Consider the following 17,897-nt stretch of genomic DNA (forward strand, 5'->3'; position numbering starts at 1 on the left):
TATGTTTTCCTTCGATTTGAGATGCGATTTCACATGTGAAATCGCATCTCAAATCGGCGGCATTTGCCGGCAATTGTCGGCAATGACACTGTCCTAATCGGTGCGACGCTGCACCGATTTCAAAAAGTAGTTCCTGTACAAAAACCTGCACAGATGTCTCTTAAATCGCGGCCGAAATCGGGACTGCCAGCGGGAGTGAAGCCGTGCGAGTTCAGCTGAACTCGCACGGCTTCACTCCCGCAGCCCAGTGTGAACCAGGGCTAAAGGTGCTATTGATATGAAATTTTCAGCACGGTAACAACTTGTGCAATCTATACATACAAAGAACCCAAAACAAATACATTCAGAAATAAAGTTGTGTAATAAAAATGACACAGGGAAATTTAAAAAAAAAATGATTGAACACATGAAAAAGGGAGGTGCATTGAAAGCCAAGACACCAGCTGAAAATCTACCAGTAATTAGAAAGCAATCCTGTCCCTTGTCAGTGCAAATTTTATATCGGCTGGTTCAGTCTCGTCTGATGACCTATAAAAAGGTGTCTCATTACCAACGTGTCACACAAAAAATGTCTCATTATGGGTAAAAGCAAAGGGCTCTCTCAAGACCTTTGTAACCTTATTATTGTAAAACATACTGCTGGCATTGATTACAGAAGGATTTCTGAACGTTCCAGTGAGCACTGTTAGGGCCATAATCCGGAAGTGAAAAGAACATAATTTCACCATAAACCGGCCACAACCAGGTGCTCCCTCACAAGATTTCTGACGGAGGAGTGAAAAGAATGATCAGAAGAGTTGTCCAAGAGGCAAGGTCCACTTGTGGAGAGCTTCAGAAAGACCTGGAATTGGCAGGTACAAATGTTTCAAAGAAGTAATGCACTCAACCGCCACGTAAAACTCCAATGCTGAAGAAAAAGCATGTTGAACCTTGTTTAAAGTTTGCTGCACAACATTTGGACAAGCCTGTGAAATACTGGAAAAATATATAGTCTGCTCAGATGAGACCAAAATTGAACTCTTTGGATGCCAAATGGCTCTGTACATCACCACAAAAACACCCCCATACCAACCGTGAAGTGTAGCAGTGGGAACATCATGGTGTGGGGCTGCTTCTCAGTACACAGTACTGGCAAACTTCATATCATTGAGGGATGAATGGAAAAATGTACTAAGACGTTCTTGATAAAAATCTGCTGCCATCTACCAGGGTGATGAAGATGAAAGGAGGGCGAACATTTCAGCAAGACAATGATCCCAAATACAACCCACGACCCACGGCTGGGCACTTAAAAGGACGTACCTGTACGTGCGCCATTCTGCCAACGTATATGTGCAGGAGGCAGTCCTTAAGTGGTTAATTGATAATTGCGCGGTCATGCAACTCTGTACACAAATTACATTTATATATATCCCCCCCCCCCCCCCACAAATAAAGGTGTACTGAAAATGTATGATTTCCTTGGCCAAAGCTCAACCCGAAAATAGATTTTTTTTTTTAAATATATATATTTGTATATATAATTATATTCAACTTTTTAAATAATATCATGAATATGAATTTGTCGGCCATTATCGGAACCTTTTTAGCGCAAGAAAAGTTTAAGAAAAATGCATTCCTTTTAAATTCTATGTATGTCACCGTTGTGGTGTTTAAAACCTTGCTGCATTTTTGGTCATGTTAAAAAAAAAAAAAAAAATGCACCTCCCGTTGAAATGCATTGAAAATGCAGCAAGAACATAATGCGTTTTTTGAGTCGCATAACTTATGAAAAACACATAAGCTCAGTAAAATCGTAGTAAAATCACGGCACATTTGTGTGGCTTTTCTGTGCCATTATTGAGGCATTTTTTCTTTTTTTTTATCGGCAAAATGCGGAAAACTGTTTTTTGTCCGATGAAATTTTGGTGCATCTCTATAAATTGAGCTTTCTTTTGGTGATATTTGATCACCACTGGGTTTTGGTATTTTTGAGCTATAAACACAACAAAACTATTTTACTTTCTGTTCTAAAAATTTAATTTCTTCATACATTTAGGCCAATATGTGTTTTGCTACATAATTTTGGTAAAAATGATCTGTCTACAAACTATGGTGTATATACACTCACTGGCCATTTTATTAGGTTCAATTGCTTGGTAACACAAATTGATGATCGGCCAATCGCATGGCAGCAACTCAATGCGTTTAGGCATCTAGACGTGGTAAAGACGACTTGCCGAAGTTCAAACCGAGCATCAGAATGGGGAAGAAAGGTGATTTAAGCGACTTTGTACGTGGCATAGTTGTTGGTGCCAGATGAGCTGGCCTGAGTGTTTTAAAAACTGCTGATCTACTGAGATTTTCCCGCACAACCATCTCTGGGGTTTACAGAGAATGGTCCGAAAAAGAGAAAATATCCAGTGAGCGGCAGTTGTGTGGACAAAAATGCCTTGTTGATGTCTGAGGAGAATCGAGATGATAGAAAGGCAACAGTAACACAAATAACCACTCGTTACAACCAAGGTATGCAGAATACCATCTCTGAATGCACAACACACCATGCCTTGAAGCAGATGGTCTACAGCAGCAGAAGACCACACCGGGTGTCGCTTCTGTCAGCTAAGAACAGGAAACTGAGGCTACAATTCGCATCAGGCTCACCAAAATTGGACAATAGAAGATTGGAAACACATTGCCTGGTCAGAGTCTCGCTTTCAGCTGGTAGGGTCAGAATTTGGTGTAAACATCAAAGCATGGATCCATCCTAAATGAAAAATATGTGGTGAATTCCGCGCTAAGGTTTGGGTATATGGGCTGCTGCCCCCCTAGTGGGCCCCCCAAAAGAGAGGTGTATAGTAAGATGGAAGTGGTGTGGTATAGGGGTGATGGCACGACCTAAAACTGGTTCCTATAAATACTGTCGACCCTCATCCACATGGATCCATCCTGCCTTGTATCAACGGTTCAGGCTGGTGGTGGTGTAATGGTGTGGGAGATATTTTCTTGGCACACTTTGGGCCCCTTAGTACCAATTGAGCATCATTTAAACCCCTACCTGAGTATTGTTGCTGACCATGCCCATCCCTTTATGCCTATCGTGTACCCATTCCATATCCTCCTTCCAGCAGGATAATGCACCATGTCACAAAGCTCCAATCCTCTCACCACTGGTTTCTTGAACATGACAATGAGGTCTCTGTACTCCAATGGCCTCCACAGTCACCAGATCTTATCCAATAGAGCACCTTTGGGAGATTTGCATCATGGATGTGCAGCAACTGTGTGATGTTATCTTGTCGCTATGGACCAATATCTCTGAGGAACGTTTCCATCACCTTGTTGAATCTATGCCATGGAGAATGAAGGCAGTTCTGAAAGTAAAAGGGGGTCCAACTCGGTACTCGCTGTACCTAATGTAGTGTACCTAATAAAGTGGGCGGTGAGTGTATATACTGGAATTTTTATTTGTTTTATACTAGTAATGGCGGCGATCAGTGACTTATAGCAGGACTGTGATAGTATGGCGGGCAGTGTGACACTAACTGATGCTTTCCGGTAGCCAGTGACAGTGCTAAAGTATGCACTGTTGCTTTACTAATGACACTGGCTGGGAAGGGGTTAAAGAGGAGTTCCAGCCACCTGTGGAAAAAATAAGTTGGCAGCTACAAAAATCTCAAAGGGGCCATATGCGCAAGAGGAGTGGGGAGCGAGTCCTTGAAGCTGAAAAAGAAACCGCCACATGCCTGCTGACGGGACAGAGCTGTTGCCTTATGAGCTTACACTTGCAGGGCTCAGTGCTGTCTTCCTCCTCGCCAGTGATCATTCATTGGCCAGCGCCCACTGTTTGGCTTGTGCTGTGACTAATCACAGCTGACTTGAACCTCCTACCAGAGGCGATTCAGTTTGCATGTGTTGCGCTTTACAAGTCTCTCACACTCACACACTACCAGGAAGTGCTAAATCCGGGTACTAGGTATGTGGCCCAGCACAGGAGAGGCACTCTGCTGACCATATAACTAAGTTATGCAATCAGCAAACAGTAAAAGTTTAAAAACAAAGTAATTCTGCATTGCTATACAGCTTAGTGGCTAACATTTTAACACCTTCCTACCTCCTGCCCTGGCATTCCTTTAAACAGTGTAAAAATGCTTGGGGGGCATGACGGATCGGAGATCATATGACTGCTGCCACAGTGGTCACATGATCACAAGCCATTCCCTCTAGTTTCTGATCTGTAGCCCAGACCAAGGGGTGTCTGTGACAGCTCAGTCTTTGCATTAAGAGCGTACAATGAGTGCTTTTTCGCACTTAAGCAGCGGTCAACCAGAGACGCATATGTGCCACATGTGGGCATTAAAGCCGCACGTGTTGGGTAATTGAAAAGGGGGTAAAAAAAATTGACTTTACGCTCCCTTGAAGACCCTCTTTAAACTAAATTAGGTAAATGGTATTGTTTTATATCGGGATTACACACAGCCAGCTGTATGTTGGGAAGAATCTCCTTATAGCTAAACCTTGTATACAGTGCTTATAGGATGTTTTATGTTCTTACACTTTATAAAGAAAGCTGTAAGCAGGCTTACTAGTCTCTGGGTTCTTATTCTTGACACCCAAAGCAGAATTTTGCTTGTACTCTGTGCGCACAACAGGCCTTTGTCTGAGCTGCCATCTTGTCTTTTTTTTTTTTTTTTTTCCCCTACAGATAACTGTGAAGGACTTCAAGGATCACATATCTTCCTCGGTTGGCATTCCTCCAGAGAAGCAGCGTCTCATATATCAGGGTCGTGTGCTGCAGGAAGATAAAAAGCTGAAGGAATACAGTGAGTACCTGGCATTGTCAGAACAGTAGGCTTTGAGCAGAGGCTGTAGCTCTTTTTTCCCAATAACCAGCTTATGTTCTGTTCTTTCAGATGTGGATGGGAAGGTCATTCACTTGGTGGAGCGTGCGCCTCCACAGACACAGAGCACTACTGGGGGAGCATCTGGATCATCCAGCACATCTTCCAGCTCTAGCAGTGGCGCTGCGGGCGGACCAGGATCCAGCGGTCCTGAGAGGAACGGAAACGGCTACGTTATGGTGGGAGCGTTTAATCTGCCGGTGAGGAAATCCACTAAACTGATTTATTTTAGGTCCCTCCAACTATTGACTTGAGCAATATGTCTCCTTTTGTGTACCTTCTCTAGCTGAACGTCTGCCATTATTGGAAAAAATACTACACCATACTGTTAATGGGGACAAGGGCCTTTTCCCCACAACCCTGGCTGGTGGTTGCGGGGGCTTATCTGAATCTGGAAGCCCCTTTAACAAGATGGCCCCAGTTCCTGCCCCTCCCATGTCACCAAGTATGGGTTGCATAGTACCACTACCCATTCACCAACCCCAAAAAACGTGTAGTGGACTCGATACTGGCTCCCGCTGTCTGACAGTTCTTAAATAACCAAGGGGCGGGGCCACCCGATGTCCCTCGGTGACCAAGCCCCCTTGTGACATCATCGCCCAGGGGCATGCTGACAGCTGGTGACTCATGGGTTGTTAAGGACACGGCGGCCGGCCTGCTCCTTAGCAACCAGCTATTCTTCAAATAGAATTTGAATCGGTCGATCAATTTTTGACTGATTCGGATGTACGCAATGGATGTAAAAAGTTTATGTCTGGATCCGTTTTTCCATCTGATTTTCTAACAAAAAAATGTGACTGAACAGATGAAAAAAAGGTGTGGCTTTAAAAACCTTTGACAAGTTTTTGTTCAGAGCGGAGTAGTTCTTTAGGTTAACACGCCTTTCATCTCTCTTCCTGTAGCATGTCATGTCAGGTCTGGGTGAGGCTGGCAGAGCTCCACGTGTTTCCACAGTCAGTGGGGTAAGTTTATAAAGCCTCCATCAGATTTCCCTTTCTCTGTGTTGGTTGACATCCTGTCCCTGTAAGCAATGTGTCTTCTCCTGTGGTGTTTGCATGTATAACTCTTTCCTGGATGGGTTGGTTTACATGTAGAATAGGAGATCTAATATGTTTAGAACAATTCTCTGATTTATACCGTTTACTGTTGTCCTCCTTCTTCTCTTCTCCTCCACCTGTCCCGCTCCTCTTTTTCATGTCTTTCTGTGTCTCCTCGTCCTCTCTACCTTCTCTCATCCTTCTTGCTGTTTCTGCATCCTTTCTGATCTCTTGTTAATGTTCCTGTTTTCATCCTGCCCTTTCTCATCCCGCCTGATCCCCCTCTGGCTCTCTTCTTCCTTCCTACCTTCTCCGCTTAGAGTGATGGCTCCTCTCTTGATGTCCATATAAACTTGGACCAGCAGCTCCCCATCCAGGTACGAGACGTGGAGATTCTGCCTCTAGTCCTTTGACATGTATTATCATGGTTGATCAGTTACTGCGGTTTGTCAAGTTTTCTTAAGTGTGCAGTTCTACAACAGACAAACAGTGTTACCGTTTTGTGTTTTAGTTGGGAATTTGCTCAGATCTTCAATTCATTAGAAGAGAAGTAATGGTCAAAGATTTGGTGAAACAAAAGGAGGAATTAGAAAATTTATACTTTTGTTTTTTCGTTTTTTTTTTTTTTTTTTATATGACCATTTTAGATAAATATACAAAAAAAAGTGTAGGAACCCCTTAAATGGGTTGTTAAGGTAAAAAAATGTTTCTCCCTTGTCTTCCAGGACGGCACCCTAAGTAGGCCTGCCGTCCTGTAAGACTTCGTAGAAATCCAGCTACCGGTAAGTGTAACTGGTAATTTTCCCTAAATAGCTTCCTTTACCTTAGTGCAGTCCTCCTTCACTTACCTTTATCCTTCCATTTTGCTTTTAAATGTCCTTATTTCTTCTGAGAAATCCTCACTTCCTGTTCTTCTGTCTGTAACTCCACACCGTAATGCAAGGCTTTCTCCCTGGTGTGGAGAAAGTCTCTTGAGAGTGCGAGCAGGAGGTTCAGGACGCCCACTAACACACAGCTCCTTTCTCTATCTGCAGTAGAGCGTCCGGACTCTCCTGCTCGCCCCCTCCCCCCTCAAGAGGCTTTCTCCACACCAGGGAGAAAGCCTTGCATTACTGTGTGTAGTTACAGACAGAAGAACAGGAAGTGAGGATTTCTCAGAAGAAATAAGGACATTTAAAAGCAAAATGGAAGGATGAGGTAAGTGAAGGAGGACTGCACTGAGGTAAAGAAAGCTATTTAGGGATTTTTTTTTTTTTTTTTTTTTATCTTTACAACCCCTTTAAATAACCAGTGGAAGGAATAGACGACTAGGATAATGCCTAAGTGGGGCTTGTAGCCGGTCCATATTGGGGGGGGAAAAAGTAACAGGCTTGCATTACAGTGGAACTTTTAGTAAGCCTGTCACCAGTATGGGCAATACAACTAAAGGATTTGTTATTTTATAGGGAACATCTGGAAATGTTAAATGTGCCTAACAAGTAGTGTAAAAAAACTGTTGTGAAAGTATGACACCAGCCTAAATCAATTAAAGGGGCGGCTACACACGTTTAAATGGACACCCACCTGCAAATAAAAGTGAATAAAAAAAATGGGCGCTAGCACACAGCCTCAGCCTCTCAAAACAAATTTAACATAAATCGCATAGATAAAATATAGTTACATAGTCGGGTTGCAAAAAAGTATGTGTGTGTGTGTGTGTGTGTGTGTGTGTGTGTGTATGTATGTATGTATGTATGTATGTATGTATGTATGTATGTATGTATGTGTATATATATATATATATATATATATATATGTGTGTATGTATGTATATATATGTGTATATCTATCTATATATCTCTATATATCGTATCATACAATCCCATATACCCTATTCCGGGGATATGCAATTAGCGGACCTCCAGCTGTTGCAGAACTACAATTCCCATGAGGCATAGCAAGACTCTGACAGCCACAAGCATGGCACCAGAGTCAGAAGCATGATGGGACTTGTAGTTTTGCAACAGCTGGAGGTCCGCTAATTGCATATCCCTGACCTATTCTATACCCAAACTTTAATCCATAAAAATCAATTGATATACAGTGCCTTGAAAAATTAGCATCCCTTGAATTTTTCCACATGTTGCAATGTTTACAACCAAAAACATTAAAGCGGCTGTACACCCGCAAATTTTTTTTTTTTTTTTTTTCACCTGAAAGGCAAAAGCCGTAATGAGCTAGTATGCACCGCATACTAGCTCAATATCAAATACTTACCTTAAAACGAGGTGTAGGATACTTGCCTGGTCCACGCCGAGCGAGATGTCATCTTGCCTGGCGTGTCTTTCGGGTATCGGCGCTCCAGCGCTGTGATTGGCTGCGCGCGGGAGACTTCAAACCGGCAAGGGCTGACGGCCCTTTAGGCAAGGATCCCCGCTGCGCATGCGCCGCTGCAATCGGCGGTGCATTGCGGGGGGAATATCTCCTAAACCGTACAGGTTTAGGAGATATTCTTAAAGCGGGGGTTCACCCAGAAAACACATTTTTAACATTTAGATTGTGCTTCCCACAATTGGCCTCAATCGGGTGTTTTTTTTTTTTTTTAAATCAATGCAGTACTTACCGTTTTAGAGATAGATGTTCTCCGCGGCTTCCGGGTATGGTCTGCGGGACTGGGAGTTCCTATTTGATTGACAGCCTTCCGACCATCGCATACAGCGCGTCACGAGTTGCCGAAAGTAGCCGAACGTCGGTGCGCAGGCGCCGCATAGAGCCGCACCGACGTTCGGCTTCTTTCGGCAACTCGTGACACGCTGTATGCAACGTTTGGAAGGCTGTCCATCAAATAGGAACGCCCAGTCCCGCAGACCATACCCGGAAGCCGCGGAGAACATCTATCTCTAAAACGGTAAGTACTGCATTGATTTAAAAAAAAAAAAACACCCGATTGTGCTTCCCACAATTAGCCTTAATCTAATGTTAAATTTTTTTTTTCAGGTGAACCCCCACTTTAATACCTACAGGTAAGCCTTATTATAGGCTTACCTGTAGGTAAAAGTAAAAAAAACTAGTTTACAACCACTTTAAATATATTTTATTGGAATTTTCTGTGATGGACCAACACAAAGTTGTACCTAAAATTATGAAGTGGAAGGAAAATGATAAATGGTTTTCTTTTTTTCTTTACAACTGAAAAGTGTGGTGTGCATTTGTATTCAGCCCCTTTACTCTGATACTCCTAAGGTGCGGCAGTAAAGCGCTGCTATTTTTTGCAGCGCTTTAACATCAATTTCGCCGCGCTTTTCGGACGCTAGCGAGGGGGGTTTTACCCCCCCACCACTAGCGGCTGAGAAAGGGTTTAAAACCACTGCAGTGCCCCATTGATTTCAATGGGCAGTATACACACCGCTCCAAAGATGCTGCTAGGAGGACTTTTTTTACTGTCCTGCTAGCGCACCGCTCCAGTGTGAAAGCCCTCTGTCCTTATTTCTTCTGAGAAATACTTCACTCCCTCTGGGCTTTCACACCGGAGAGACAGCAGTGGCTGTTTCAGGTTAGTTTGCAGGCACTATTTTTAGCGTTATAACGCCTGCAAATCGACCCAATGTGAAAGGGGTCTAACTAAATCTAGTGGAACCAATTGTATTCAGAAGTCGCCTAATTTTCTTCATAGATGACATAATTATATTTATATTATTTTAATCCAACTTAATTTCTCAATTGTCGTCAAATGGCTGCCATGAAGCTATGATTATGACACATCATGTTACATAATCTTATCCTACAATCCGCTAGGATATCTATTTTCATTTACATTTATAAGAGTTACTCTCCTGAATGATTACGCCTTTTTCTACTAAACTATTGTACATGTTCTGTTGATGGAATATCCATTTCTATTATAATCTTGTATATGCTCTGTTAATGGAAATTTGTTGAAAATATTTGAAACACAGAAGTCACCTAATTAGTAAATGATCTACCTGTGTGTATTGACTCTGGGACTAAATACAAATGCACTTCACACGTTTCATATATTTGAAAAAAAAAAAATTGAGAGCCATTAATCCATTTTCCTTCCACTTCACAATTATGTGCCACTTTGTGTTGGTCTATCACATAAAATCCCAATAAAATACATTTATGTTTTTGGTTGTAACATGACAAAATGTGCAAAATTTCAGGGGGTATGAATACTTTTTTTTAAGGCACTGTATATTGAATCTGTGATCTATGTTGGATTTGTTATGAGAGGTTGAGGTGGTGTGCTAGTGCCTAAGTAGTGCCCTAAAAAATTTTCCTCCTGAAAAACCGTGTACTTCCTGGTATGTGAGTGTGCCTAGGCACACTATGAAAATCGGCAACGGGGAAACCACTTGTGAGTCAAAGATGCAATCCAAAAATGGGTGTTCTGGCTCAAATGTCCTCCAGCTACCGAAAGTCAAATACGAAGGGTAGAGCCAGCAACTTCAAAATCCATATGAATATCTTTATTGCTTTCGTGAATTCGAGTATAAAAAGGGTTAACACGTTTCACCAAGTAGCCTTCATCACAGCTTGCCAAAACACATTAGCCCTTTTTTATACTCCAATTCATGTAAGCAATAAAGATATTCATATGAATTTCGGAGTTGCTGGCTCTACTTTTTTTGTGCCTAGGCACACTCCTCATAGCTGTACATTAGATCTGCAGTGTGAGAACTAAGGCACTGCTAGTGTTATCGGCGTGAGATTTGGTGATCTCACTATTGTACTGGTCACTGTTCTCCTTGCTGGCGGCTCTGACATAATAAAGCAAAGGCCTGCCTCTGCCAAGATGGCCGCTTCCGCCCAGAGAACAAGGCATGGCAAGTCGGTAATGGGGGGGGGGGGGGGGGGCTGTCTTTTTGCCCGGAATCCATGGAAAATACTTGTGACTTCGACAAATTTGAAAATATCTTTGATATGACCAGAGGGTTTTGTTGATGACTGTTGGAAATTCTAGTTGACTTTTTATTTAAAATTTATTTTATTTTTTTGCAATAAAGAAATGGAGACGGCAATAGCGATTTAAAAGCACCATGTTTCAGGTACATCATAGGATCACTATACACTCACACTTTCATACTTTTGCCCCCCCCAACTAGTTTGGGAAGGGTCAATACATAGAAATATGCACGCTGCCGTGTCAGTATGCATATATAATATGTATGTTTTTTTTTTTTTTAGTTGGGGTAAAATATAACCACGGCCAAAATTCTAGCTGCTTAGATGTTGTAATCTTCTCGATTCAATACTCCCTGAGCTGCTGACCCAGATGATGTATGCAACCAGTAAAGTTATTGACAACTTTTCCGCAGGAGGGCACCCTTGGCAGTCTACACATTTATAAGCTTCCTTTTATAGTTGTTAGGGGGGGGGGGGGACATGTTTTTGAAGATTTTATGGCCTCTTGAAATATTTTCAGAAATAATAATAAAATAAATACAGATGTAAAATGTTTAACCACTTGACCCCCCCCCCCCCCCCCTTTGTGACCAGGCCATTTTTTGCGATGCAGCACTGCGTTATTTTAACTGAATATTGCGCAGTTGTGTGGCACTGCACCCAAATAACATTTGTCTTTTTTTCCAAATAGAATTTTATTTTGGTGGTATTTGATTACTACTATATTTTTTGCGCTATAAACAAAAAGACAGACGCTTTTGAAAAAATTTTTTTTTACTTTCTGCTATAAAACATATCCTAAAAATAACAATAAAATTATAATATTTCTTCATACATTTAGGCCAATATGTATCTTGCTTGGAAAAAAAAAATAAAAAAAAAAATCCCAATTAATTGGTTTATGTGAATGTTATAGCCTCTACAAACGGTGGAATATATTTATGGAATTTTTTATTTCCCCCTTTTTTTTTTATTTTTATATACTAGTAATGGGTGCAATCAACAACATATAGCGGGACTACGATATTGTGGCAGACATACTGACGCTTTTGACACTTTGCCTGGAACCAGTTACACTAATACAGTGATCAGTGCTAAAAATATGCACTATCACTGTACTAATGACACTGGCTGGGAAGGGGTTAACATCAGGGGCAATCAAAGGGTTGACTGTGCGCCTAGCCAGTGTTTTGTGTGTTAACTGTGTGTGCTGCTTTTACTAGTCCCTGCTTTGCAGAAACACACAATCCACCCCCCCGTCAGAACTGAGATATAATTTATTTACATATTAGGCATATCTCCGTTTTCTGTGTATTGCCTATGAATGGCGGGTGCCGGAGGACACTGAGTGCCTGGCACCCACAGATCAGCTTTTGCTGTTCTTTCATAACAGCAGAAGCAGCGTGCACGTGCCCCTAAAGGCAGAAGTCCGGAATTATGTATACATGATCGGGCGCACAGCTGCTGCCCTGTAGCAGTTGAACTGTAATCCCGCGTACCCACGATCGGAATTTCCGACAAGTTCGATCTGAGCTTTTGGTCGGAAATTGGGACCGTGTGTAGGCACCATCTGACTTTTTCTGCCGGAATTTCCAACAGCAAAAATTTGAGAGCTGGTTCTTACATTTTCCGACAGGAAAAGTTCTTGTCGGAAATTCCGATCGTCTGTATGCGACGAGCAAAAAAAAAACACGCATCCTCTGAATCAAGTAGAAGAGCCGCACTGCCTATTGAACTTAATTTTTCTCAGCTCCTTGTACGTCTTGTACGTCACCGCGTTCTTGGCGATCGGAATTTCGGACATTTTGTGCAACTGTGTGTATGCAACACACGTTCGAGCCAAAATTCAGTCGGGAAAAAAATCCACTTTTTTTTGTCTGAATTTCCGATCGTTTGTACGTACGCGGCATAAAACTGCTAGGGTGGACGGCAACTTGTATTTTGTAGTGCACAGTTCCCTTGTAATGTATAATACTGGTAATGGGCTCTCCAATCTAGTGTTGTTTTCAGTCCCTTTTCCCTTGTCTGTCTGGGTTAGAGACCCACCGACAAAGGAATAAAGTTCAGTGTACACAATTTTTAAAGGGAATATGTAACGGTCATCAGCCAAGGGTTTAGCTTGTTAACCTTGTTTTTGATTTTTGAAGTGAACTCCACCTGGCCTAAAACATTGAGCCTGGGTTCACACTTGTGCGACTTCACCTGAACTTGCGCGATTTCAAAGCTGCATTTCAGTCCAACTTCGGGGGCGACTTGAAAGACATCTGTGCGGGTTCATGCACAGATGTCTCTTGAAATCGCCCCCCGAAGCCTTCAAAAGCAGTGCAGGAACTACTTTTGGAAATCTGTGCGGCGCCGCAAAGTCGGCGTTGCACCGATTGGGAAGCTCCTATTGCCAGCAATAGGCTCCGATTTGACCTGTCAAATCGTGCCGATGTGAACGGTGATGCTTGCAAGTACCCATGTAGCTTGGCCTCGCCTTGGGTCCTAGGTGCCTTGTCTACTGCCCATGTCAAAATTGATCCAGGGTCAAGGCTCATATGCAGTAATGAAGCTGCGACATTGGCTATGAATTTCTGCTCGGTCCACCCCCCCCTCACAAACCAGTGAGATCACCTCTGCAGCCAAAAAGGGGCATCAGTTTAGTTTTTTGAGGTGCTGGGGTTGAGTCTGGAAGACCTCAAGTCAGAGCCTCCTTTTGTTTGTATGCATGACATTGAAAAGCCCCAAAGTGCACAGAAGAGAACTGAAGATTAATGAAGGGACTTTCAGGTAAATATTGGCTTTTTAGAAAATCTGATGTACATGCCCCTTGCTTTCTGAAGTGCAATGCAACAACTCTTAAAGCGGGAGTTCACCCATAAAAAATTTTTACCCTTAGATTGATGCTCATTTTGTCTAGTTTTTTTTTTTTAAATCGAAGCAGTACTTACTGTTTTAGAGAGCGATCTTCTCCGCCGCTTCCGTGTATGGTCTTCGGGACTGGGCGTTCCTATTTTGATTGACAGTCTTCCGACAGGCTTCCGACGGTCGCATCCATCGCGTCACGAGTAGCCGAAAGTCGGTGCGGCTCTATACTGCGCCTGCGCACCGACGTTCGGCTACTTTCGGAAAATCGTGACGCGATGGATGCGACCGTCGGAAGACTGTCAATCAAAATAGGAACGCCCAGTCCCGCAGCCCATACCCGGAAGCGGCGGAGAAGATCGCTCTCTAAAAAGGTAAGTACAGCTTTGATTTAAAAAAAATAGCCGATTCCCCTAGACAAAATGAGCAGGAATCTAAGGGTAAAAATTAGTATTTCCGGGTGAACCTCCACTTTAATAAGCATTGTGTTCTGCAGTGGAGTTGTTGGTGCTCCACTTTGCTGTAGAAGACCTCACACAGGATTTTGGGGGCTCTCCGGTTTATTGAAGATTCCTTGACCGTCCCTGTCAGTTCCCGGAAGTGATGCCTGTTTTTTAAACTGTTACACATGACCTGATTAAAGTCAGACTAAACTTTTACATCACCTAAACACATTCCAGATGCATCAGAGCGGAAAGGTTTGCAAAGCTTTGCAGTTTGTTTTCTTTAGAAAGCAGCCGCCACTTGAATAATAAAGCTTATCCCCTGCCAGCACTCTGTAGAGGCGGACCCTTGCTCTCTGTGTGAAAGGAGTGGTTTGCCAGCGGAAATCTATCTGGTGAGTCAGATTTATAACTGCAATCGGCATGGAGCATGAGCTTCATGCTTGGCTTAGATCTGACACAGCAGCTGGGGAAATTGCCTGACGTTTACAGAGAGATCACCGTTTCCACAGACGGAGCAAGGGTCCTTTTCTTCAACCTGTTGGCAGCAAAAAGGCTTTTTCTACTTAGGCTGTGGCTGCTTCGAAAATAATTTACTGTAACACCTGGAATATATTTGATTTAAACGAAAAGTTTAGTTGGGCTTTCTTTTATTTGAAAAGGCACATAATTATTTTTAAGATCTCAAAAAGCCAGGGGCCCAATAATAATCTTGTGTGATACGGAAGTCTAGTTTTAGACTGGATCATATTATGTATATCAGAATCCAATCCAGAATATGGAGGGCTAAGAGGCATGTGAATGTAGATGGTGTTGGGGTTCTTGTCGGCTCTTATCCAATGCTTCACCCGTGTCTAGCTGCAACCGTCTAATGCAATCTTTGTCTCTGTTTTCTTGCTTCCATCCACCTTTTACTTGTTGTCTCTGGTGCTCCTTTCCACCTCTCTCCTCTGTTGGTCTTCATTATGTTTTTGCTTTTGCTACCATTGCAACCTTGGGCCTTTTATCTTTTCACATCCTCCTCACTTGTTTTCTGCTTGCTCTTGTTAATATCCTTCTATATCCTTCTCTCCTATGTCTTTGTTCCTTCCTACTACTCCCTATACAGAGTGAGCCCCGGGTTCGTCTTGTTCTGGCGCAACATATATTACAAGATATTCAGTCAATACTGGATCGCCTAGAGGTGAGTGTTCCAAAACTGTTTGAATCTGTAATGTCTTGATGTATCATGTGAGGATGGAGATGACATTGCTGTGTGTACTGTACTTTTTGCTATGTATACATGTCATAGTGTGTGAGGATGAAGATGACACTGCTGTGTGTACTTGACCGTTGCTTTGTATACGTATGATGGTGTAGTGTGAGGGTGGAGATAATGGTGCTGTGTGCACTATACCTGTGCTGTGCATACATGTCCATGTCATGGTGTAGTGCGAGGATGGAGATAACTGTGCTGTATGCACTATACCTGTGCTGTGCATACATGTCCATGTCATGGTGTAGTGTGAGGATGGAGATAACGGTGCTGTGTGCACTATACCTGTGCTTTGCATACATGTCATGGTGTAGTGTGAGGATGAAGAGGACGCTGCTGTGTGTACTTGATCACTGCTGTGTATACATATCATGGTGTAGTGTGAGGTTTGAGATAACACTGCTGTGTGTACTATACCTGTGCTGTGCATACAGCCCTTTTCAAAAGTTTTGAGAATTGCACAAATATTAATTTTCACAAAGTCTGCTGCCTCAGTTTTTATGATGGCATTTTGCATATACTCCAGAATGTTATGAAGAGCTGTCAGATGAATTGTAATTAATTGCAAAGTCCCTCCTTTTTTCATGAAAATTAACTTAATCCCCAAAAAAACTTTCAACTGCATTTCAGTCCTGCCACAAAAGGACCAGCTGACATGTCCGTGATCATTAACACAGGTGTCAGTGTTAGAGGACAAGGCTGGAAATCACTCTGTAATGCTGATTTGAATTAGAATAACAGACTGGAAGCGTTAAAAGGAGGGTGGTGCTTGAAATGGTTATTCCTTCTCTGTTAACCACGATTACCTGCAAGGAAACATGTGCAGTCATCATTGGTTTGCACTGATCCGCCGAAATATATCGGGCAATTTGCCGAAAATGGGGTGGACGGGGGTGTCGTTTTATAGCGCAGAAGAGAGGTGAGCCACCGCCGCTGCCTGGTTGATTAGAGCGCCGGGAACGCAACCGCTTTCATTTCAATAGTGGTGTGTTCCCCGCCGCACGCCGTCACATACAGCCCCTGTTCTTTGTCCGGACACTTTGATAGACAGATCACCAGTCCAATCATGGGATGGGTGATCTGTCTATCAAAGTTCCCGGACAAGGGGCTGTATGTGACGGCGCATGGCGGGGAACACACAGCTATTGAAAGGAAAGCGGTTATGTTCCCGGCGCTCTAATCCACCAGGTGGCGGTGGCAGCTCTCTTCACTCTTCCCCTGCATAGGCTGGCTGCATCTGACGGTCACTGATGAGGCGGCATTGATCTCCTGTACCATGTCCCCAGTCTCTGACCATCTCCTGTATAAAAATATAAAAAAAAAAAAAGTATTTCTTTATCGGTCATTTTTGGTATCGGTTTAGGTTTTCGGCCTAGTGTATTTTCGATTTTCGGTATCGAAACCAAAAAAAACATTCGGTGCACCCCTAGTTTGCACAAAACCTGGGATTCACAGGCAGGGGTATTGTTGCTGCTGCTGTTCCTATGATTTCACCAAAATCAACCATTTATCGGATCATCAAGAACATCAAGGAGAGAGGCTCGATTGTTGTAAAGAAGGCTTCAGGGCGCCCAAGAAAGTCTGGCAAGCACCAGGACCATCTCCTACAGTTTATTCAGCTGCGGGTTCGGGGCAAGCATGGCAGCAGGCAGGTGTGAGTACATCGGCATTGCACAGTGAGAAGACTTTTGATGCCCTTCTTGACACCAGGCCATCCTCCAAAAGTTACTTCTCTCCAGGAAAAACATGGACAGATTGATATTCTGTAAAAGGTACAGGGAGTGGACTGGGGTAAACTCATTTTTTTCTGAATACCCTTTCCAACAGTGGAAAAAAAAAACCTTGTCCGGAGAAGAAAAGGTGAGCGCTACCGTCAGTCCTGTGTCATGCCAACAGTAAAGAATCCTGAGAGTAACCATGTGTGGGGTTGCTTCTCAGCCAAGGGACTGGGCTCACTCACAATATCCCCTAAGAACACAGCCATGAATAAAGAATAATACAAAAACATCCCCTGAGAGCAACTTCTCCCAACCATCTAGGAACATTTTGGTGAGGAATAGAGATGGGCTTGGGCGTGTTCGGATCCTAGTCCCAACCCACCTGCCCATTCCCAACAGGAAGCAGACACTGCACACTGCTAATCGCAGGCAGTGAGACATTTTCCCGATTCGCAGCTGCACAGACCGAGAAATGTCTCCCGGCCTGTGATTAGTTGTGTGCGGGATCGGGCAGGTGGATTGGGACTAGGATCCCAAACCTGCCCAAGCCCATTTCTAGTGATGAACAATGCCCTTTTCCCACATGATGGAGCACCTTGCCATAAGGCAAAAGTGATAACTAAGTGGCTTCGGGAACAAAACATCAATTTCTCTTATCGTCCATAAGTGGGTTATGTTCCTGTTCATAACCCACTTGTCAAGATTTATGGAGCTGTGTGCATCCATGGACGACAGGGAAAAGGATTTTACAGTACAAAAAAAATCCTATTTTTGTTTCCATGGCCAGGAAACTCCCCAGACCTAATCCCATT

General features: G+C 43.1%; 1 protein-coding gene across 4 annotated transcripts in view; it reads left to right on the forward strand.

Moving 5' to 3' along the window:
• The window catches only part of BAG6 (BAG cochaperone 6), a 68,927-nt gene that overhangs the window by 9,714 nt on the left and 41,316 nt on the right, over positions 1–17,897 (forward strand). For 2 of the 4 annotated variants that reach the window (XM_040323096.1, XM_040323098.1), the window contains exons 3-7: positions 4,685–4,802; positions 4,893–5,080; positions 5,783–5,842; positions 6,238–6,294; positions 15,221–15,295. In XM_040323096.1, the coding sequence (XP_040179030.1) occupies positions 4,685–4,802; positions 4,893–5,080; positions 5,783–5,842; positions 6,238–6,294; positions 15,221–15,295 (498 nt within the window). The remainder of the gene's footprint in view (positions 1–4,684; positions 4,803–4,892; positions 5,081–5,782; positions 5,843–6,237; positions 6,295–15,220; positions 15,296–17,897) is intronic. The other 2 variants (XM_040323099.1, XM_040323100.1) reach the window with 1 other exon arrangement.

This window comes from Rana temporaria, chromosome 9 (genome assembly GCF_905171775.1).
Source record: "Rana temporaria chromosome 9, aRanTem1.1, whole genome shotgun sequence".
NCBI lineage: Eukaryota > Metazoa > Chordata > Amphibia > Anura > Ranidae > Rana > Rana temporaria.